Here is a 17958-nt window from a genome sequence, read left to right as displayed (position 1 = left end):
AGCAGGTTTTAGCACCACTGTGTGTGTGTGTGTGTGTTGAAGTGGACTTTTAAAGCAATTCCAGGCCAGTCCATTTCACCTACCTGGCTTAGCCATACTCCTTTCGAAAACCAATCACGTAACAGCCTGTCACAGATATTGAGTCTTCAGCTCCTTTTTTTATCTCCCACTTCAGTCATTAGGACCTTTTATCCCAAGACCCCACACCCACCCACCCCTTTCTTTCGCTCTTCCTCTGCCGTTATGTTTTCCACAGAACTAAATTCAGAAGCACTCTCCTCAAGCGGGGGAATTTAAGCAACTGAACTATGAAGGTCAGATGCTATTCATTCAAAAGCAAAACAGGAAATTATGAGAATGACTTGTGTTCACATATGCAGGATAGACAGATAGATAGATAGATAGATAGATAGATAGATAGATAGATAGATAGATACAAAAGCACATATAGACATTTCATTGTCAGCCATGAACACCTACACCATGGTACTGCACAACAATATACAGACTGTTGTAATTCCCACACCATTCACCTGATTTGGATGTAAATACCCTCAAATTAAAGATGGAAGTCTAAAGTCAAAGCACATCTGTTTATATTAGTTTCAAATCCATAGTGTTTCTTTGTTTTTTTTAACTGCTACAAAGATAAGAATTGTCGATGTCCCAATATTGTCGGACTTGATGGGATTGTCACTATCAAGTATCGGTACTCGGTATCGGCAATGACTCAAAAGTAAGTAATTGTACTCCGTTTGAAAAAAAGCGGTATTGGTACATTCCTACACTCAACATTGCGGAGTAGTCACTTCTACTGAAACACTATGCTGCTGTTTGGTTAGCAACCAGCAACAGGATAAGGGGAAAGAAAATGTATGGATAGACGATGGAAATAGGAAAGTGTTTATTTGCCTTCAGTAGATAAGCCACTCTGTAACTAACTGGGTAAGGCATCTGTATAGGGACGGTCACTATTTGAGGAAGCAAGGTATTACTTATGAGGAGGTAACTGAAAACTAAATTGGAAGAAATTGATGTTCTCGTAGGTTCCACTTAAAATCCGTACATTCGTCAATAGATTAAGGTAAGCAAATTCCTGTATACATCCAGTGAATAGTATGCACAAGATCTTATCCAAGTGCTGCTTGTGAGGCACTCTGTGACTCATCTCCCAACACCTCAGGCTCCATGACTTGCCCTCTCTAAATATAATGGTGCTGACATCCAAATCCTTTCTGAGAGCCTCTGCCTATTTCATTCACAAAGCCCCTCCCTCTCTCCCTTCTCGTCTTCCTCGGTCCACTCCTCTCTGTCCATGAAACACCCCACCTCAGAAATGCACCGTCCTCCGATCCGTGTGTGTGTGTGTGTGTGTGTGCTGACAGCACTATTGACTTGATCGAAGCCCTGCTATGAAATGACAAATGGCCCGAAAAGCAATCATCGAATCAGTGATGGGGAAAATGGTGATGTTTGAGTTACAATAAAGACTAATCAAATGGTTGCTACAGAGTAGCACCATTGTGTAGCTGCAGCATGCAAGTTATAACAAGCATTGCATTACACTTCAAAAGGTTTTCCAATAACCGTGATCGGCTTTAGGCTTGCACATGGAACACATTGTTGTGCCTTTTCCTGGAATTAGTCCCTGATTAGTGAAAATTGGCTGACAGTTAGGGGTTGAAACGCCACCCCAGGAGCTACTCGACTATATTTCACGTATGAGTTCCTCTTTTCTCAGTTCACTATTGTTATTATTGTGCCTTTTTCGAGAAATTACTTTCTTCAAGCTTCTCATTAGCTAGAATTGCCTTACAATTGGGGTCATAGCTTCACCCCAGGAATAAATCCCCTTCTTTGTCTTTCCAAATATATGATTCCACATATTCTCAATTCACCATAATGTTGATTGAGTGTTTTATAGATATGACTTTCTTCCAGTACCTGATTGGCTAAAATGACAGTCCAGAAAGACTATATGTTACGCTGTTTTTATTGATTCAGCGTTGTTTTTATTGTGCTTTTTTTTTTTTTTATTGTGCTTTGTCTTCCGGCCTCTGATTCGGGTTAATAGCACCACCTCAGGAATAAATCACCTTCACTCTTAGTCCAAATATATGATTCCCTTTATTCTCATTTCACATATCATGTTTTTGAGTTTCCTGGAAATGAATTTTTGCCGGCTTCTGATTGGTTAAGATGGCCTTAAAGTTAGGCATCATGTCATGCCATGCAACTTCACGGTGAGTTCAAATGTTCAAATTATGTTTGATTTCTTTCTTTTTTTGGGGATTATTATTTTTTTACTGACTATTATTTTTATTGTCTTTTCCGGAAAGGACTTTCTTCAAGCTGCACATTGGCTCAAATGTCATTTCAATTAGATCTTATAGGACCACCTTAAGAGTTCTTGCTCTTTGTTTGTAGGCCCTGATTCCTGTTTTTTTCATTACACAATGGTGGTTGTTGTGCCTTTTTCTAGAAATGACTTCCTTCAGACTAAATTGGTCTTGCAGTTTGGGGTCACATTGCCACCTCAGGACTTAATCCACTATATTTGAAGGCCTCATGGACTGTATGATTACCACTTTTCTCAGCTCAACATTGTTATTGTGCCTTTTCTGGAAATTACCTTCTTCTGGCTTCACGTTGACTAAAACAGCCTTACACCTAGGAGTTACAGCACCATCTTAAGAGTTAATTCCCAGTCCACATGTGAGAATCTCTTTTTTCTCAATTCACAGATAATTCTGTTTCGGTGGAGGTGAGCTGCGGGGCCGGACCCAGCCATGTAGTGTTGGAGCCGGGGTCACCCCTCACGCTGGACTGCAACCTGGGGGCCAGCGACACACCGCTCAACATCTCCTGGCTGCATAACGGCCAGCCCCTTCCTCAGGAGGCGAGCGAGGCGCGGCGGTATGTCACCGACCAGTCCCTCCTCCTGCTGCTCGGCTCCAAGGATGGAGTTCCCTCCCAGACTGTGGAGGGAGGCTATAGCTGTGTGAGTGCCAGCGCCCATGGAGCCCTAACCAGCCGGACTGTCAATGTGCTGCTGGCAAGTAAGTGGCCGTCCACCGTGTATGTGTGTATAATGAACCCGAAAACTGTCATTCTGGTAGCTTTTTTCTTGCTAATGCTGGTTGGTGAGAATGCAGTGGCAGTTCTACATTAGGGGCAGTGCCCCACCAGATGCAGAGAACTGTCCCATGTTCATTTGTATCCAATATAGGTTTTAGATTTCATGCAGAGTAGTGATTCTGCTGCCTTTGTTGTATTGAACAGTTGCCTGGAGGAGTTGTGTCATGTCAATCTGGATTAACTTCCAATTGATAAGGTCATATGGTGTCTTTAAATGGTTAAATTGTTTGGACTGAGTCTTTTGTTAATGAGCTGGGGAATCTCTCCCTATACATGTTCTTAACTCCTGTTTCCGTGCTATTGTTATATTTTAGGAGAAATAGTATGCATCTTTTTCAATTAAAACACTTCCTCTGTCTTAATAACATGTCTGTGACATGCTTCAAAATACCCCAAGGATCAAGAATTATAAGCACACCCTATTTTTAGAGAGGAAATTATATCAGCTTGATTTGAGGGGATGGTCCTGTCTCATGCAAATGAGCCACTGCACACACCGCGTCCCCTTTACTGCGGTGAGTGTCATTTTTCCATAATATGCATGAATAACGCTGCTGGTTGCATTCAAGTAGTGGACTCCATATGGCCTCAATCACTTCCAGACACAATCAATAATAATTTCCATACAGCCAGGAGAATTCCTAATGATCAATTAAGAAGTTATTACGGTATTCACAATCCCATCAATGCAGGAAAGTGGGGAAAATGGAGTATTTGAGGAGTATCTGTAACATTTGCACAACCAACATTGTCCCAGATGATCGCACTACTCGTCACTTTAAACCGCATACACTCCTTGAAGTCTCAGCGCCCTTTGCACTATGGTCATTGCACCGGACTATCGCAATATTAGTCATTCGAACTGCTCTAAGTGCTAGAGGACTCTGCATCTTTTTGCACAATTGTTTTTTGCCAATGTCTTTATGTCCCCAAAGTGTTCTGTAAATTGACTGTCTGTTGTACTAGAGCGGCTCCAACTACCAGAGACAAATTCCTTGTGTGTTTTGGACATACTTGGCAAATAAAGATGATTCTGATTCTGATTCTGATGTGTTAACTCTCCTCACTTGACATCAAACATGGATTTCCTGTATATATATATATTTAGGCAACAAAATGTGTGACACTATACCTGTAACTACACTCTTAAGGCCACCTGAAATTTCCTTTGTGTATTCTTTTGGTTTTGAAACTTTCAATGTACTTGCTGACCTTTGTCACTTTTTTCCTGTACCGTATTTTTCGGACAATGTTGATTACAATGACAAAGAGTCGCAGTTTTTTTCATAGTTTGGCCGGGGTTGCGACTTATACTCCGGAGCGACTTATATGTGAAATTATTAACACATTATTATATCATTTCACGTTATTTTCACACTGACAACTGCAAGAGGGCGCTCTAGGCCTGACGAAAGCGACGTAGAAGAGGAAGCGGCGCATCGTCTACCTCCGAGCTGGCGGAGTTGTTTAGAAGTGACACCGAGGATGAAGATTTCATTGGATTTAGGGATTTGGAGGGACACTGATGGTTCGGTAAACTTGTTAGCATGTTCTTTATGCTATAGTTATCTGAATAACTGTTAATATGTTACGTTAATATACCAGGCACGTTCTCACCTATTCAGCCTGTTGTTCTCTATTCTATTTTTATTTTAAATTGCCTTTCAAGATGAAATGTTTGTTCTTGGTGTTGAATTTTATCAAATACATTTCCTCCCAAAAATGCGACTTATACTCCAGTGCGACTTATATATGTTTTTTCCTTATTATGCATTTTTTGGGTGGTTCGATTCCCGAGTGACATATAGTCCGGAAAATACGGTATACTGGATATGTCTAATGGTAATACCAGCAAAAAACAACACCAATTGAAAAAGATGTCCGTCACGTGGTAGACTGGTTAGAACAACTGCCTCACAGTTAGAATCCCAGCTCTGGCCTTCCTCTGTGGAGTTTTCATCTTTTTGAATTTTGTTTTACCAATGTAAACTAAATTGGATTTAATTTGATTAAATAAAATAAGTGCAAACATTTTAATTGAATGCAAGCAAGATTGACTTATTTAAAATTTTAAGATCATGTTGCGGCTACTAAAGTATAATTTTTTTTAGACTTTACACCAATCTGATCGGCATGATCGCCATCGTGTACAGTATATTTGAATCCAAAAGCTAGTTTATTTTAGCCTTGTCTTGTGTCTTTTGATGTACTACTATAAATATCTGACAGCCAATAAAGTTATTTAAAAAAACAAAAACATGTCGGCGGTATGGGACAGACAACACGTCTGAAACAGACAACACATAATGCGTGGATCAAACTTCAAGACAAATTTGGTCTTTTATGATTCCAATATGTCAGACTACTGCAATAAAATCTTCGCATCTTTACGATCACGGGGCTTTTGTCTTGTCAACTCAAACCCGACCGGATACACTCGTTACCATGGCGACGACATCGCAATTTGTGCATGATAAGAACAAAATTGGGAAAAACGTGTGGTGGTGGTCACCAGTGCTCAGGAGATTACGTTCATTCAAGGATTGCTTGCGGTATGTTCACGTACTTTTAATACGATACGGCTCGCAAGCAGACAAGAAAACGTTATGTAGCCTAGCAAGCTAATGCTAGCTCTAACGGTTGTACGTAAACATGCCGGCGTTATGTCGAATCATGCTCTAAAGTTTCGGTGTGTGTGAAGTAATTTAATTACAATAAAGTAATTCAGTTCCAGTAAGTTAGCAACCATTATTTCTGTCATGTTGTAATGTTGGTTTGACCTGACGGATTAGAATACATGACCTGACTAGAGCGGTGATTTCCAACCTTTATGGAGTGAAGGCACATATTTTACAATTGGAAAATCTCATGGCACACCAACAAACAAAAATGTCACAAAAAGTATCTACGCAGTAATTACTGTATGTACTTCCTGCCAGCTAATAAAGGAGCATTCATTTGTTCTGTCTGTCACTATGCATCACTGGCATAAATAAGAGGAACAATGATACATTATTTCTTGTAAATGAATAATTTTTTGAGCAGTTAAGTAAAATTTTATAATTTCCCATGGCACACCTGAAGATCGCTCTTGGCACACTAATGTGCCACGGCAGACTGGTTGGGAAGCACTGGACTAGAGAATACTCCTCTTTGCCAGCAGATACTCAGTATATAGTACACAAGTATATACAGTAAATGAACAAGTAATTGAAATAGAGACATTGCTCCGTCTTGTAATCGGATCGGTGATCGGTTATCGTTTTTTTTAAACTCGGTGCTCGGCCCCAAAAATCCTGATCGTGTAAAGCCTACTTTTTTTCAAACAACATTATGAATTTACATGATTTGTTGCGATGGAATTTGGGTACTAAGATACAATAATGGTCATCTAAAGAACGTTTTTTTTTTTTAGTGTAGCTCCGCCCATTGCCCCCATTGTAGGGAGGGTGGGATGAGCGGTAGCTCATTTGCGTGAGACAGGACGGCCCCTTTGTTTCAATTTCAGAGACACTCCCAAAATAGGTAAAATGTGTCGTATTATTCAGGATCATGTGGTATTTTGACAAAAATGTGTGATAGACTGGGAGGTGTTTTAAATTGTGAAAATGCACCTTTAAAACATTGGCTGGTTTTATAATTGTGACAGCTTGTGCCTTTTTGATTCATTTTACATTATTTCTTATGGGAAAAATTGTCACAGTGCTACAGAACAGATTGTGTTCAACTGTGGAGGTTCCACTGCACTTTAATTGCATGATAGATTCACCTACACTGAACCCTTTACAACAACAAAGGCTTCAATCGCAACAAGCACATTCTTTCAAACGCAACAGTCAGGAAGGTTATGAAAGAGTGTCCGCAGGTGTCCGTCCCTCTGGGAGGATCTTTCTTTCTCTTCAGGGGACAAGAGGACAGACAGTAGCTTTTTAATGGTCCTTCCAACGAGGGCCTCTTTGTCTGCGGCTCTTAGGAGGTTGTCTTTATTGAGTCATTAGGTTAGTGTAAAATGAGACCGTGTACTTTGCGGATGCCCGTGCTTTTGTCAAGTGTTTATAAGGAGCTCTTGTTTGAGGACAATAAGGCGGGGGTGGGTGGAGAGGGGTTCTCAGTTGTGTGAATGGAGGGGTGGTGGATGGTGTCTTGGTGAAGGGAAAGGTAGTAGTCTTGGTGAAGGGAAAGGTTTCCAAGACCATTACAAGTGACCTTCAGTCTGTTTATCTGTGTACGGTGTTTGAATTAAATCAGTGACGGAGATTCTATGGAGTGAGATTTGATCAACGCAGCGAGAGGTCGACGCTGAAGTGCTTTAACATTGACATTGAGCCGATGTTCTCCTCTTTGCCAGCAAAAAGAAAAACAACACATCTCACATCGCATCTGTGGAAGCGCATTAGCGTTGCCACGTTTTCCCAGTGGTGCCATGCACAGGAATATGAACAAGAGTGGATAATGGAAATAGCAAAATTGTGAGACAACATATGGTGTGCATATTTCCTGCCATAATGATGCCCCCCCCCCCCCCCCCAAAAAAAAAAAGCTCTTGACATTCATTGGCCTATTTTACCTCTCTTCTTATGGCCTGCCAAAGTGAATGTTAATGTTTTAATTCCTAGTTCAAGTTTGCCTTCATAACTGAAGATTTGATGCATCATTCTCCAACTGAAATTAACGGAAATTAGTTTTTTGTTTTTTTTTACAGGGAGGCATGTTTAACTCACGTAACATATTTTCAAGTGACACTTCCCACACACGAACTACGGCGGTAGAGAAGAAGGCTAAACTCATTATTCAAGCCATTTACCCTGTTTTTTTAACTGTTAGTTGTGCCATCAGACTTGTTGAAATGTCCTATCACCGGACACAGATAAACAATCCCCCACACATACATTCACCCCTATGGACAATTAAATGGTCAATCTTCAGTTCACCTAACATGCATCCATGTTTTTGAAATGTGGGAGGAAGCCGGAGTGACCACCCGTTTGGAGAACATGCAAAGGCCAGAACAGAGATTCAAACACCAAACCTCAGAGCTGTAAGCCAGACATGCTAACAATTAAATTGCTTCAAAAGGAAACAAACCTGGCCCTAATTTACATTTCAATTGAGTTGATTTAAAAATAGACTTGGTGGAAATTCAGACATTGAAAACATTAGCTTTGAGGGACTGGCTAATTATTTAACTTTTTTGTTGCTTGGATTAACGGCAGAGACATGCTCTTTTGTAGTGAAATAGATAGCACGATGAAGTCTACTAGCAGGGTATGTATTGCTAAATTACTCAAAGACAACCCAACCAAACAGTTTATCCATTGGTGAGAAAATGCCTTGCATAAACCCAATGATGGAAGTTTGGTGCCAAGTCTGTCCCTTTAGAAGTAGCTACTCCATTACCAGGCAGTGTTTGAATCTCATCTGTACAACTGTTTACAATATCCAATCGCCTTAGCCTCCTCACCCACAGGTTCCGCTGGATTGATTTACCGGTAGATACTTTGAAAAAAAAAAAAAAAGTCAGCTTTTGGGGTAACCGTATTGGCGCCGCAACCCCAAATACAACACACTTTGGTGATCGTTTCAGTTCAGGTTGGAAGTAGTCAATCACTATTCTGCCACCCAAAAGAATTCTTGCAACTATTGTTTACAAATATTACAAAATTGTCTATTCACTGGCAACCTGTCTTGGGTGTACTCGGGCTCGTGCCCAAAGCCCCACTCGGACATTATGATTCCATTTTGAATACTTAGATTTCGTCTACACCTATGTATACAGTAAAGAATGTCCTACCAGCCCTCTCGGTCCCAGTTGTTGGAATCACAACCACATGTCCCAATACAGACTGTATGTCCATGTGTTTTCATACGAAACCAGGGTAATGTTTGATTGGGGTTCATCGTGTAACACTCATAAAAAAGCAGTGTAGAAAAGAGGATGGATGGATTATCTTGCTTGCACAAGGGGAGGTGGGGGACTGCATTGATAGCTATGGGGTCAAAGAGTGGGTCATGCACACACACAAGAAGACAGGGTGCACTGGTGACTGTCAACCATTGAAACCATAAAAATAACACTGTTCTGATTGTAAATGATGTGAAATGTATACAGTATATAAGTGTGAGCACTGTTCGATCTGGGGTAAATGTGACACTGGCTACGTTTCCAAACACACGCATTGCATCCTGGGATAAGAATTAAATGATGCCTATGTGCCCACTCGCTGATCAGCTGTTGTTCAACTTTACACACACACACACACACGAGGTGGCCACACTGGTGCTGATATAGTGATGTGTTTACATGATGATGTAATAAGTGGAAGTTTGGGTTTAATCATAAGCTTGTCCTGCAAAGCTTGTCAAACAAAAATCAATGTCAGTTTTCTGAAAAGGTATTTTTATTTTTTTATTATTATTTTTTTTTTAAATCGCTGTCCAGTCGTGATGAATGACAGTGGCTCGAGAGGCAAAGTGTGGGACGTTAAATCAAAAAGTTGTGTAATGAATACAGTGTATGTTTAATGAATATTGTGGTATCTCTTAAGAATGAATACAATTTGGCAATGTTTCAAAAAGGAAATAAAGGAATTTGAAAAACTATATATTCCATGGCCAAGCAATTGCCATCCTAGTTACATATCTAAAAAAAAACAAATGTAAAATTAGACTTTATGCGGATCTGATCGGTGTGATCGGTATCGGCCGATAATTATAAGACTATAAAAATAAGACTTTAACTCTGTGTCGCCGTCGCGTATGAATCCAAAAGCTAGTTTATTTTTAGCCTTGTCACGTGTCTTGTGGTGCAGTACTGTAACTATCTGACGGCCAATAAAGTTTTTTTCAATCTTGTCAGTTAAAAAACACGTCATCGGTGTGGGACTATTTTGCGGTGTCTCAGACAAACATCACGTAAGTTATTTGCAGTCTGCACAACTGAAGTACGTTGTGGGGAACGTCATCTAAATGCTTCAACACAACAAATTTGATCGGGCACCTGAAGAATGTACAAAAGGAGGAGCATGCCGCGTTCAAGCAACGCAGCGTAAAAAAAATAAAAAAAAAATAAAAAAAAAATAATAATTTTAAAAAGTAAAAGCCAAACGGACGCAAACTCTGGACAACACCCTTCCATATTGCCGGGACAGTGAGAAAGTTAGAGTAAGCATGTCATGAACAGTATTTGTAAAAGTGATTTAATTACTGTAAGTTAGCACCCATTATTTCTGTCATGTTTGTACGGAAGCGTATTGCTGCCACACCAAAAAAAAAAAAAAGTTCACTGTCACGTTATAACGTGATAAGTTTCATTTTATAACGTGATATGGATCATGTTATTATGTGATAAATTACACGTTATAACGTGAAAGGTTTCACGTTATAATGTGAGGAGGAATCAGTCCGACCCCGAGGTAGCATCATTTCTAATGGATCAGCTGGAGGGGCACGGAAGGCTCCACGGATACAAACTACAACATCTCCACTGCATCCAAGCTTGGTATGTTGTGACCCAGAGTAACGTGACACATCTGCTTAAGTTTTCCGTGTTGGAGGCGGAGAAAACGCTTGACCCGATGTACGTACCTTAACCCTGTGCCTAATTTTATGTGGCATGTTGACTTGTACGTCAAACTAAAGCCTTTTGGTCTTTGCATCAATGGAGCGATTGATGGCTTTTCAAGGCTCATGATTTGGCTCCATGTCTATTCAACAAACAGCAACCCCAAGATCATCGCTGGTTATTTCATATCCGAAGTTGAGAAGAGGATGGAGACACCTGCCAGAATTCATGCAGATTTGGGGACAGAAAACATCACAGTGACAGAGATGCAGCGATTCCTACACTGGAGTACGGATATGGATCGCCATGTCGGTAACTGCTTCATTTCTGGGTCCAGTAATCACAATCAGAGGATTAACAGCTGGTGGGCCTTTTTGAGACGGCATCATGCTCAATTCTGGATGAACCATCTCCAGGAATTCAAAGACAATGACAGTTTTTTGGGAAACTTCTTGGAAAAACAGCTTGTATTGGTTTACTTGCCTGAACGTCATAGAGGTAGGCATCATGTAAATAAGAGTAATAATTAGATATCTATCTATCTATCTATCTATCTATCTATCTATCTATCTATCTATCTATCTATCTATCTATCTATCTATCTATCTATCTATCTATCTATCTATCTATCTTTCTATAGTTGCTGTCTATTTGTATCTCTCTCTCTCTCTCTCTCTCTCTCTCTCTCTCTCTCTCTCTCGCTCTCTCTCTCTCTCTCTCTCTCTCTCTCTCTGCCCCTGCTTGTTTTATATACCCTTTCCCTTTGAATGAATGTAAATATTCACGTTCACCTTCCTTTTTTATTCCTTCCTTCAGCTTCTGTTTTTACCTCCCTATTCTTTTCATCTTTCCTCCTACATCTCCTAAGCACTCCTTTACTCTGTCCCATATCTAATTCTTTTGAGTGGTTTTGTTTCTTCTGCCTCGTTCGACCATTATTTGTTTCTTTTCATTTCGATGCTCTATTTTTAAATGTTTTCTTTGTTGTCTTCCTCTCCATCTTTACACTGCTCCCTCCTTCCCTACCTTTTCCCCTATACATTTTTCTCCACATCAAGTCACTACATGCTAGGCCTTCAAAAACAGCTGTTTATAGTTTGGATAATTCCTGATTTTTTTGACTGTGTGACGTAAAGGCCTTTTACCACCATCCATTCAGCCCTTTTATCAAAAAGACAGTACAGTATACAGTATGTTTGCATGTGTCAAATTGACTCAAAATAGAAAGCATTTATTATTTGTTGTTCTCACTGGTAATGTATTTTTCTTCTACAGGAAGAGCTGCAGCAAGTTGCTCATTTGTGGAATACCCACATTACCCGCACCAGCAGAAATGCAGTCGCTCCAAGTGGATGTCCAATTCAGCTGGAGACCATCCCTCATCTCTTTGGAGGACAAGATAAACTAAAACAGGTCTCTCATGAGGCAGCGCAGGCCTGTAAACAAGAACGCCAACAGAGAGGACCATATCCTTGTGATGAGACTGTCTTCACCTTGTGCTGCCTTACAATAACAGAACATTTCTTACACTCACCCACCACAGCAGACGAGGCCATAGAACTGTATCTCTTCCTGAGAGCAGACATATTTAAAAACCTAGAAATGTATATTTTTGAGGTTAATCACTACAATTGTATTATTTTCTGTTAATTTGTACTTCCTGTCCTTAGTTCTGAGAAAAAAATAGCGTCTGTGGATTTGCAAAATATTTTGCTTCATCTGCCAGGCCCCTGAAATCAACAATTAATCTAGCGTGGCAATTACACAGACTGGTGCCCTGTTGTTTGGTTCCTGTTTGTCTGGGAAGAGAGACTATGTCGAGAATGAGCTTGAAACTACAGTGTAATCTGATACAGTGTATCCAATGGTGACATTTAATTGTACACTGTCAACTTTATTGTTGTGGTATGATGATGGCATGGTGATCCCAAATGAGTTCTGGCTCAGGCATTTTAAATTATTGGATGTCTAACAAATCATGCATCCATCCATTTTCCGTACCGCCTAAACTCACGAGGGTCGCGGGCTTGCTGGAGCCTATCCCAGCTGACTCTGGGCAAAAGGTGGGGTACACCCTGAACTAGTCACCAGCTAATCGCAGGGCACAGATAGACAAATCAGACATTTTTCAACTGAAGTCTCCAATGTGGGTCGATTTGAAAGTTGCTGTTTTTTTCAAATCAGGAATGTTATAGTCTCTTGCAGAAAACTTTTTGTGAACTGCTACAATGAAAAAGCCAAATTATTGAACAAATTACTAAAGATTGGAAAATTAAACATTTTTGAAATAAGATTACTGTACTTGTTTTTCATTTTTTAAAGAACCAATGAGATAGGTCTTCATGCCTCCCCCATCATGATTACAAATAAAATAAATCAATAATTAATATTCAATTCCCCATTTGCAGCTGTGTATTTATTTCCAATTACATTTGGATTTTGGTCACAACATGCAGAACAGCAATCACAAATTGCGTCTCCACAAAACAGTGTAACACCAGACTTGTTGAGGTTTAACTTCAACATGACAAAATTATCACCTCGTACTTATTGCTCTGGTAATCAACAGGTAACAACAAAGGAACAGGTATGTTCTGTATGAACACGGCAGATAAACAGCTTTGTGTATTTGTAAACATTTTGTAAAGTCAGTAATTCTCACTGTGGCTTGGTCCCTGAAAGAGTAATTTATTACTAACGTAAACTATGCTGAACTGAAAGGAGCTTTCAGCAACAAGTATGCTATCCATTTCAGTGCGTAATTCTGGGTAACAAGTGTATATCCAGGGCAGTTCCAGAACTGGCCCACAGGCATGAGCTACTGGACGTCTTGCTAGTCCATCTGCTGGTATGAACAGGATAACAACCTTGTCAACAGAGATAACATCTGACCCTGTGACAAACCTTAACAATTTTCTAAGTCGTGCATCATCCAGTCCTCTGATGTACTTTTGCAGAAAACGCAAGCTTTGATTCTCTGCTTGAGTAGTAGGAGATGCTGTCAGCAGCTTCAAAAGTTGTTGTTGGCTTTTTATCCTGATACATTTGTAAGAGATCTTGTGGGTTCACAAATGCTTCTTTTAGGGGGGTGCTAACAATTAATGACACATTTTCTGCTGCATATCTTGGTTTTTGGATCAACTGCTTGTGTGACACATTTAGAAGGATGCCTTTCAAATTCTCTTTTGTTGGAAGAGTTGTTACATCCAAGCGGTCCAGAAGATCTAGTACATCATCTTTGTCCTCATCTGAAAGATCATCTTTTAAGGCAATGGTTATCAGATCTCTATATAAGTGACTTATGTACAGGAGGAGACCTTCAAAGAGCATATCATCTGACACTTCATTCTCACAAAAATATGTGGCACTGTGAAAACAGGGGCAGGGCAACAAGGAAAGTATCCATGGTCTTCATAGCCTTTCAGCAGAATTCGGCCAATGGATTTCCACTCTTCTTCCTCCCCTCTAGGAGACAGTGATGGAACTCTAACATCCTCCCCCTCAGCTGTGTGGTCCAAAATGCAGCATAGACATCCCTTGAAACTCCATCTGCATCAGCTCCCTTTTCATTGATGTAAGTGTATTTTAAGTGGTGTTTGAGCAGTGCTACATACTTAAACTAGCTAATCATCTCCTCCACAAGATGGACTCTGTGAAGTTTTATGGTGATGACACATTCAAGATCATATGGAGCTGTAGAATCACTTGCTTGATCACCTGTATATGCTGTGTCTGGAGTGTTGAATGTTGCTGTGCTTAATGAGGTAAGAGTGACTGATGGGAAGGCCAGCTCATCTACTACAAACTCCAAGATGGGTTGATGTATCAAAGTGTCATCCAGCTGACTTGCCATGGGTTCTCCAAGGAAAGGGTCAATCATCCCCTCAGATGTGTCAAAAATTCCATCTGCAACTAACTCCTTCAAATCAGCCGACTGAATGACGATGTGTGTCTCTCTGCTGTACACCAATATTTGTATCAGAGCTTTCCGCAACAGAGTCTGTCAGTCTATTAGTGCAAAGGTAAAATCTTAACACTCCCATTCTTAGTACTTTGTAGAGGTTTGCAATTGTGATATCTTCATCAAGGACAGCTTCCTCTTGATAGCCTAATATGCCACAACTGAATGCTTCACATCTTCCAAATCTACTTTTTCCATTTGGAAAGAAAATGTCTTTAACGTACTGTAATATGTCAGCTTCTTTGGACTCTTTGGACATATCAAGCATCCTCGTTCCCCCTCCTTTGTGTTTCCTTATTTGTTTACCTTCCTGAATCCACCCCAACTCAACTTTTCTGGTCAGCTATTCAGCCCTTTTGTTGTTTTTTGTGGAGGTTCTTTTCCGCTTTGCAGTTTAACTCTCCTCATGATCACTTTCATTACCCTCATTCCCAACACCCATCTTTTTTCTTTAGTTTTTCAAGCAGTGAATTGTTTGGGGATTTTCTTCTTCCTTTATTTGCACCTTTGTTTTCCAAACAGAAGCGTCTTGCTGCTATATTTATGAAGGCAATGACTCTGGCATCAATCTATCAAAACAGAAACAAATGTATGCACAATTAATTGACATATGCACACTTAAATTATATAGACTGATACCATTGTGTAATGCAAATGTGCAATCTAAAAATGTTACAAGTCATATAAAATACTGAGGATACCTGGAGTGGGGATCAGCAGTAATTTTGAGCCAGGATGGGCTCTAGCACGCCCACGACCCTAGTGAGGATAAGCGGTACAGAAAATGGATGGATGGATACAGTACTCAGTATACAGTACACACGTATATACAAAAAAAAAATTTTAAAAATTAAAAACTGTAAAACTGAACTTACTGCTTTGAATATGAGTCCGCTTAACTGACAAAAAAGTCACAAAAAGCCAATTTAAAAGCAAAACATTCCCTGAACTGAAGTCTGGAAAGGAATGCCGAAGTCCTGTTCTGTTCCCTGACAATTTGTGTGACGTCAAAAGAATTTCGTAGGAATTGGTACTAAAAGTTAAGCACTACATTACGCATAATGTAACACTTCCACTGTTATTTCTGAAAAAATATATTAAAAGGGTGATAAACCCCCAAATATGTTCTATTAATTACATACAGTAGTATATTTCTGGACAGTGTCCAATTTTTTATTAAAGGGTTGCATCTGTTTTCGTGTTATTTTTTTAAATAATGAAATAAATAGATATTTAAGAATTAACGGACACGCAGAGGTGCCTTGCAATACGAGTGACCTTTTAAAATACGAACCATTGATTGGCCGACTTTTTTGTTTTGACTTGTGAGCGCAAGCTTGCGATACAAGTGGTATATGGTAGCAGGTGATGCAACTTCACAATAAACGGCAATTTGGCAGATATAATTAGTAAATATTCTACAAAAAAGAGGCTTCAAGCTGTTTATTGCCACTGTCAGCTGTAGGCGACAGTTAAACTAAATATAAAATAAAGAGAATTACACATTGTGTATTTAAAATGACCACATCGTCTCCGCTATCTGAATGCTAACATACAATGGGAAACTCCAAAGGCACACGGGCTAACAGTTAGCATCTACTGTACGTGTCAGTATTGTTTCCCTTTAAGCAACGGATATCCGAGCACAAACGGTGCTGCAACACATGTAAGACAACATAACAATACACACATGCATATATTTTTTGTCTTCTGCAGAGAACGACCAATATGACTGTCATACTGAGAAGCCAAGAGAGGATGCCCCAATACAGTATACCTCAAATTTAGTATGACCTCATACTCTCATACCTTGACACTTGTCTTTCTTGCCAGTATCACTTTTTGAAATGTAGCATTTTGTACAACAAGTTTGCATCTGAGCCAAAGCCAAAGAAAAAAACAACACATTATCCTTTGTGGACACTGAACAGAGGTCTCATGAGGATTGCTTACCCAGAATTGCTGCACAATTTGCTGAGGATTCAATTGCCCTCACGATAATTAAGTAGGAATTAGTACTGTAAGTAGCGGCATGGTGGACGACTGGTTAGAGCGTCTGCCTCACAGTTCTTAGGACTGGGTTTCAATCCCTGGCCCCGCCTGTGTGGAGTTTGAATGTTCTCCCCGTGCCTGCGTGGGTTTTCTCCGGGCACTCCGGTTTCCTCCCACATCCCAAAAACATGCATGAATTGGAGACTCTAAATTGCCCGTAGGTGTGAATGTGAGTGTGAATGGTTGTTTGTTTGTATGTGCCCTGCGATTGGCTGGCAACCAGTTCAGGGTGGACCCCGCCTCCTGCCCGATGACAGCTGGGATAGGCTCCAGCACTCCCGCGACCCTAGTGAGGAGAAGCGGCTCACAAAATGGATGGATGGATGGAAAGTACTCTAAGTAGATCATTACCCTTAAGAAGAAGAAGAAGAAGAATCACCTTTATTGTCATGAACATGCATGCATGCACACGAAAGTTGTTCTCTGCATTTAACCCATCGCAGTGAACACATACACGTGTAACTTGACACTTGTGTTATTTCTGAAAAATTATAATAAAAGGGTGCTAAACTATGTTCAATGGTCAAAGGTTTTTTTATTTGTCATTTCTTTTTCTTGTTTTTTTAATTTTTTCAAAACATTTTAAAACTGTTCTGTTAAGCTGCATGGCCATGCAAAATGGTGGATCTGTATGCCTTGTGTGCTGAAACAGGTTTGCTGTGCAGCAGGGGAGTTTTAAATAGTCCCTCTGCTTATTTTTCAGTTTTTTAATTATTCTGATGCAGCCGAACAGAAAAGGGTTTTAGGGTACAGATGGAGAGACAGAATGGAGAAGGGGAATAGGGGTGTGAACCACAGCAGAACAATAGTTAGTCTAGATAAGTATTTGACTACAAGTAATATTACAAAAGTGAAATCGTGTTCTTATTTGTGGATGGGAAACATACACACACACACACCTGGTGGGGACATGTAACAACTAACCGATAGAAAAAGATGAGAGGACAGAAAAGGGAAGGACAGGACAGGGTGTAGGAAATGAGCAAGGCAGTGCTACTGAAGAGTGGTTCGGTTGGATGCTTTTACAGTGTCTAAACACCTGTGAGTTGATATCTTAATATAACCTGTGTTATTGTTAGTTGTCCCTGCACAAGCAATTCAAGCCTATAGTGTGTAACGAGTCACACACCTTCCAAATAGCTCGACTTTCATCTCGTCAGTCCATATAATATTCTCCCCAAAGTCTTGGAATTCATTTTGATGTTTTTTTTTTGTGCAAAAATAAGATGAGGCTTTATGTTCTTTT

At 40.0% G+C, this 17958-nt stretch overlaps 1 protein-coding gene across 1 annotated transcript in view; it reads left to right on the top strand.

The window, feature by feature from the left end:
* igdcc4 (immunoglobulin superfamily, DCC subclass, member 4) overlaps positions 1-17958 on the top strand; it is a 115807-nt gene that overhangs the window by 41051 nt on the left and 56798 nt on the right. Inside the window, exon 2 of the mRNA XM_061701670.1 lies at positions 2745-3059. Coding sequence (XP_061557654.1) covers positions 2745-3059 — 315 coding nt within the window. The remainder of the gene's footprint in view (positions 1-2744; positions 3060-17958) is intronic.

The sequence above is a fragment of the Phycodurus eques genome, chromosome 2 (assembly GCF_024500275.1).
Source record: "Phycodurus eques isolate BA_2022a chromosome 2, UOR_Pequ_1.1, whole genome shotgun sequence".
NCBI lineage: Eukaryota > Metazoa > Chordata > Actinopteri > Syngnathiformes > Syngnathidae > Phycodurus > Phycodurus eques.
This window is presented reverse-complemented; position numbering and strand designations above follow the sequence as displayed.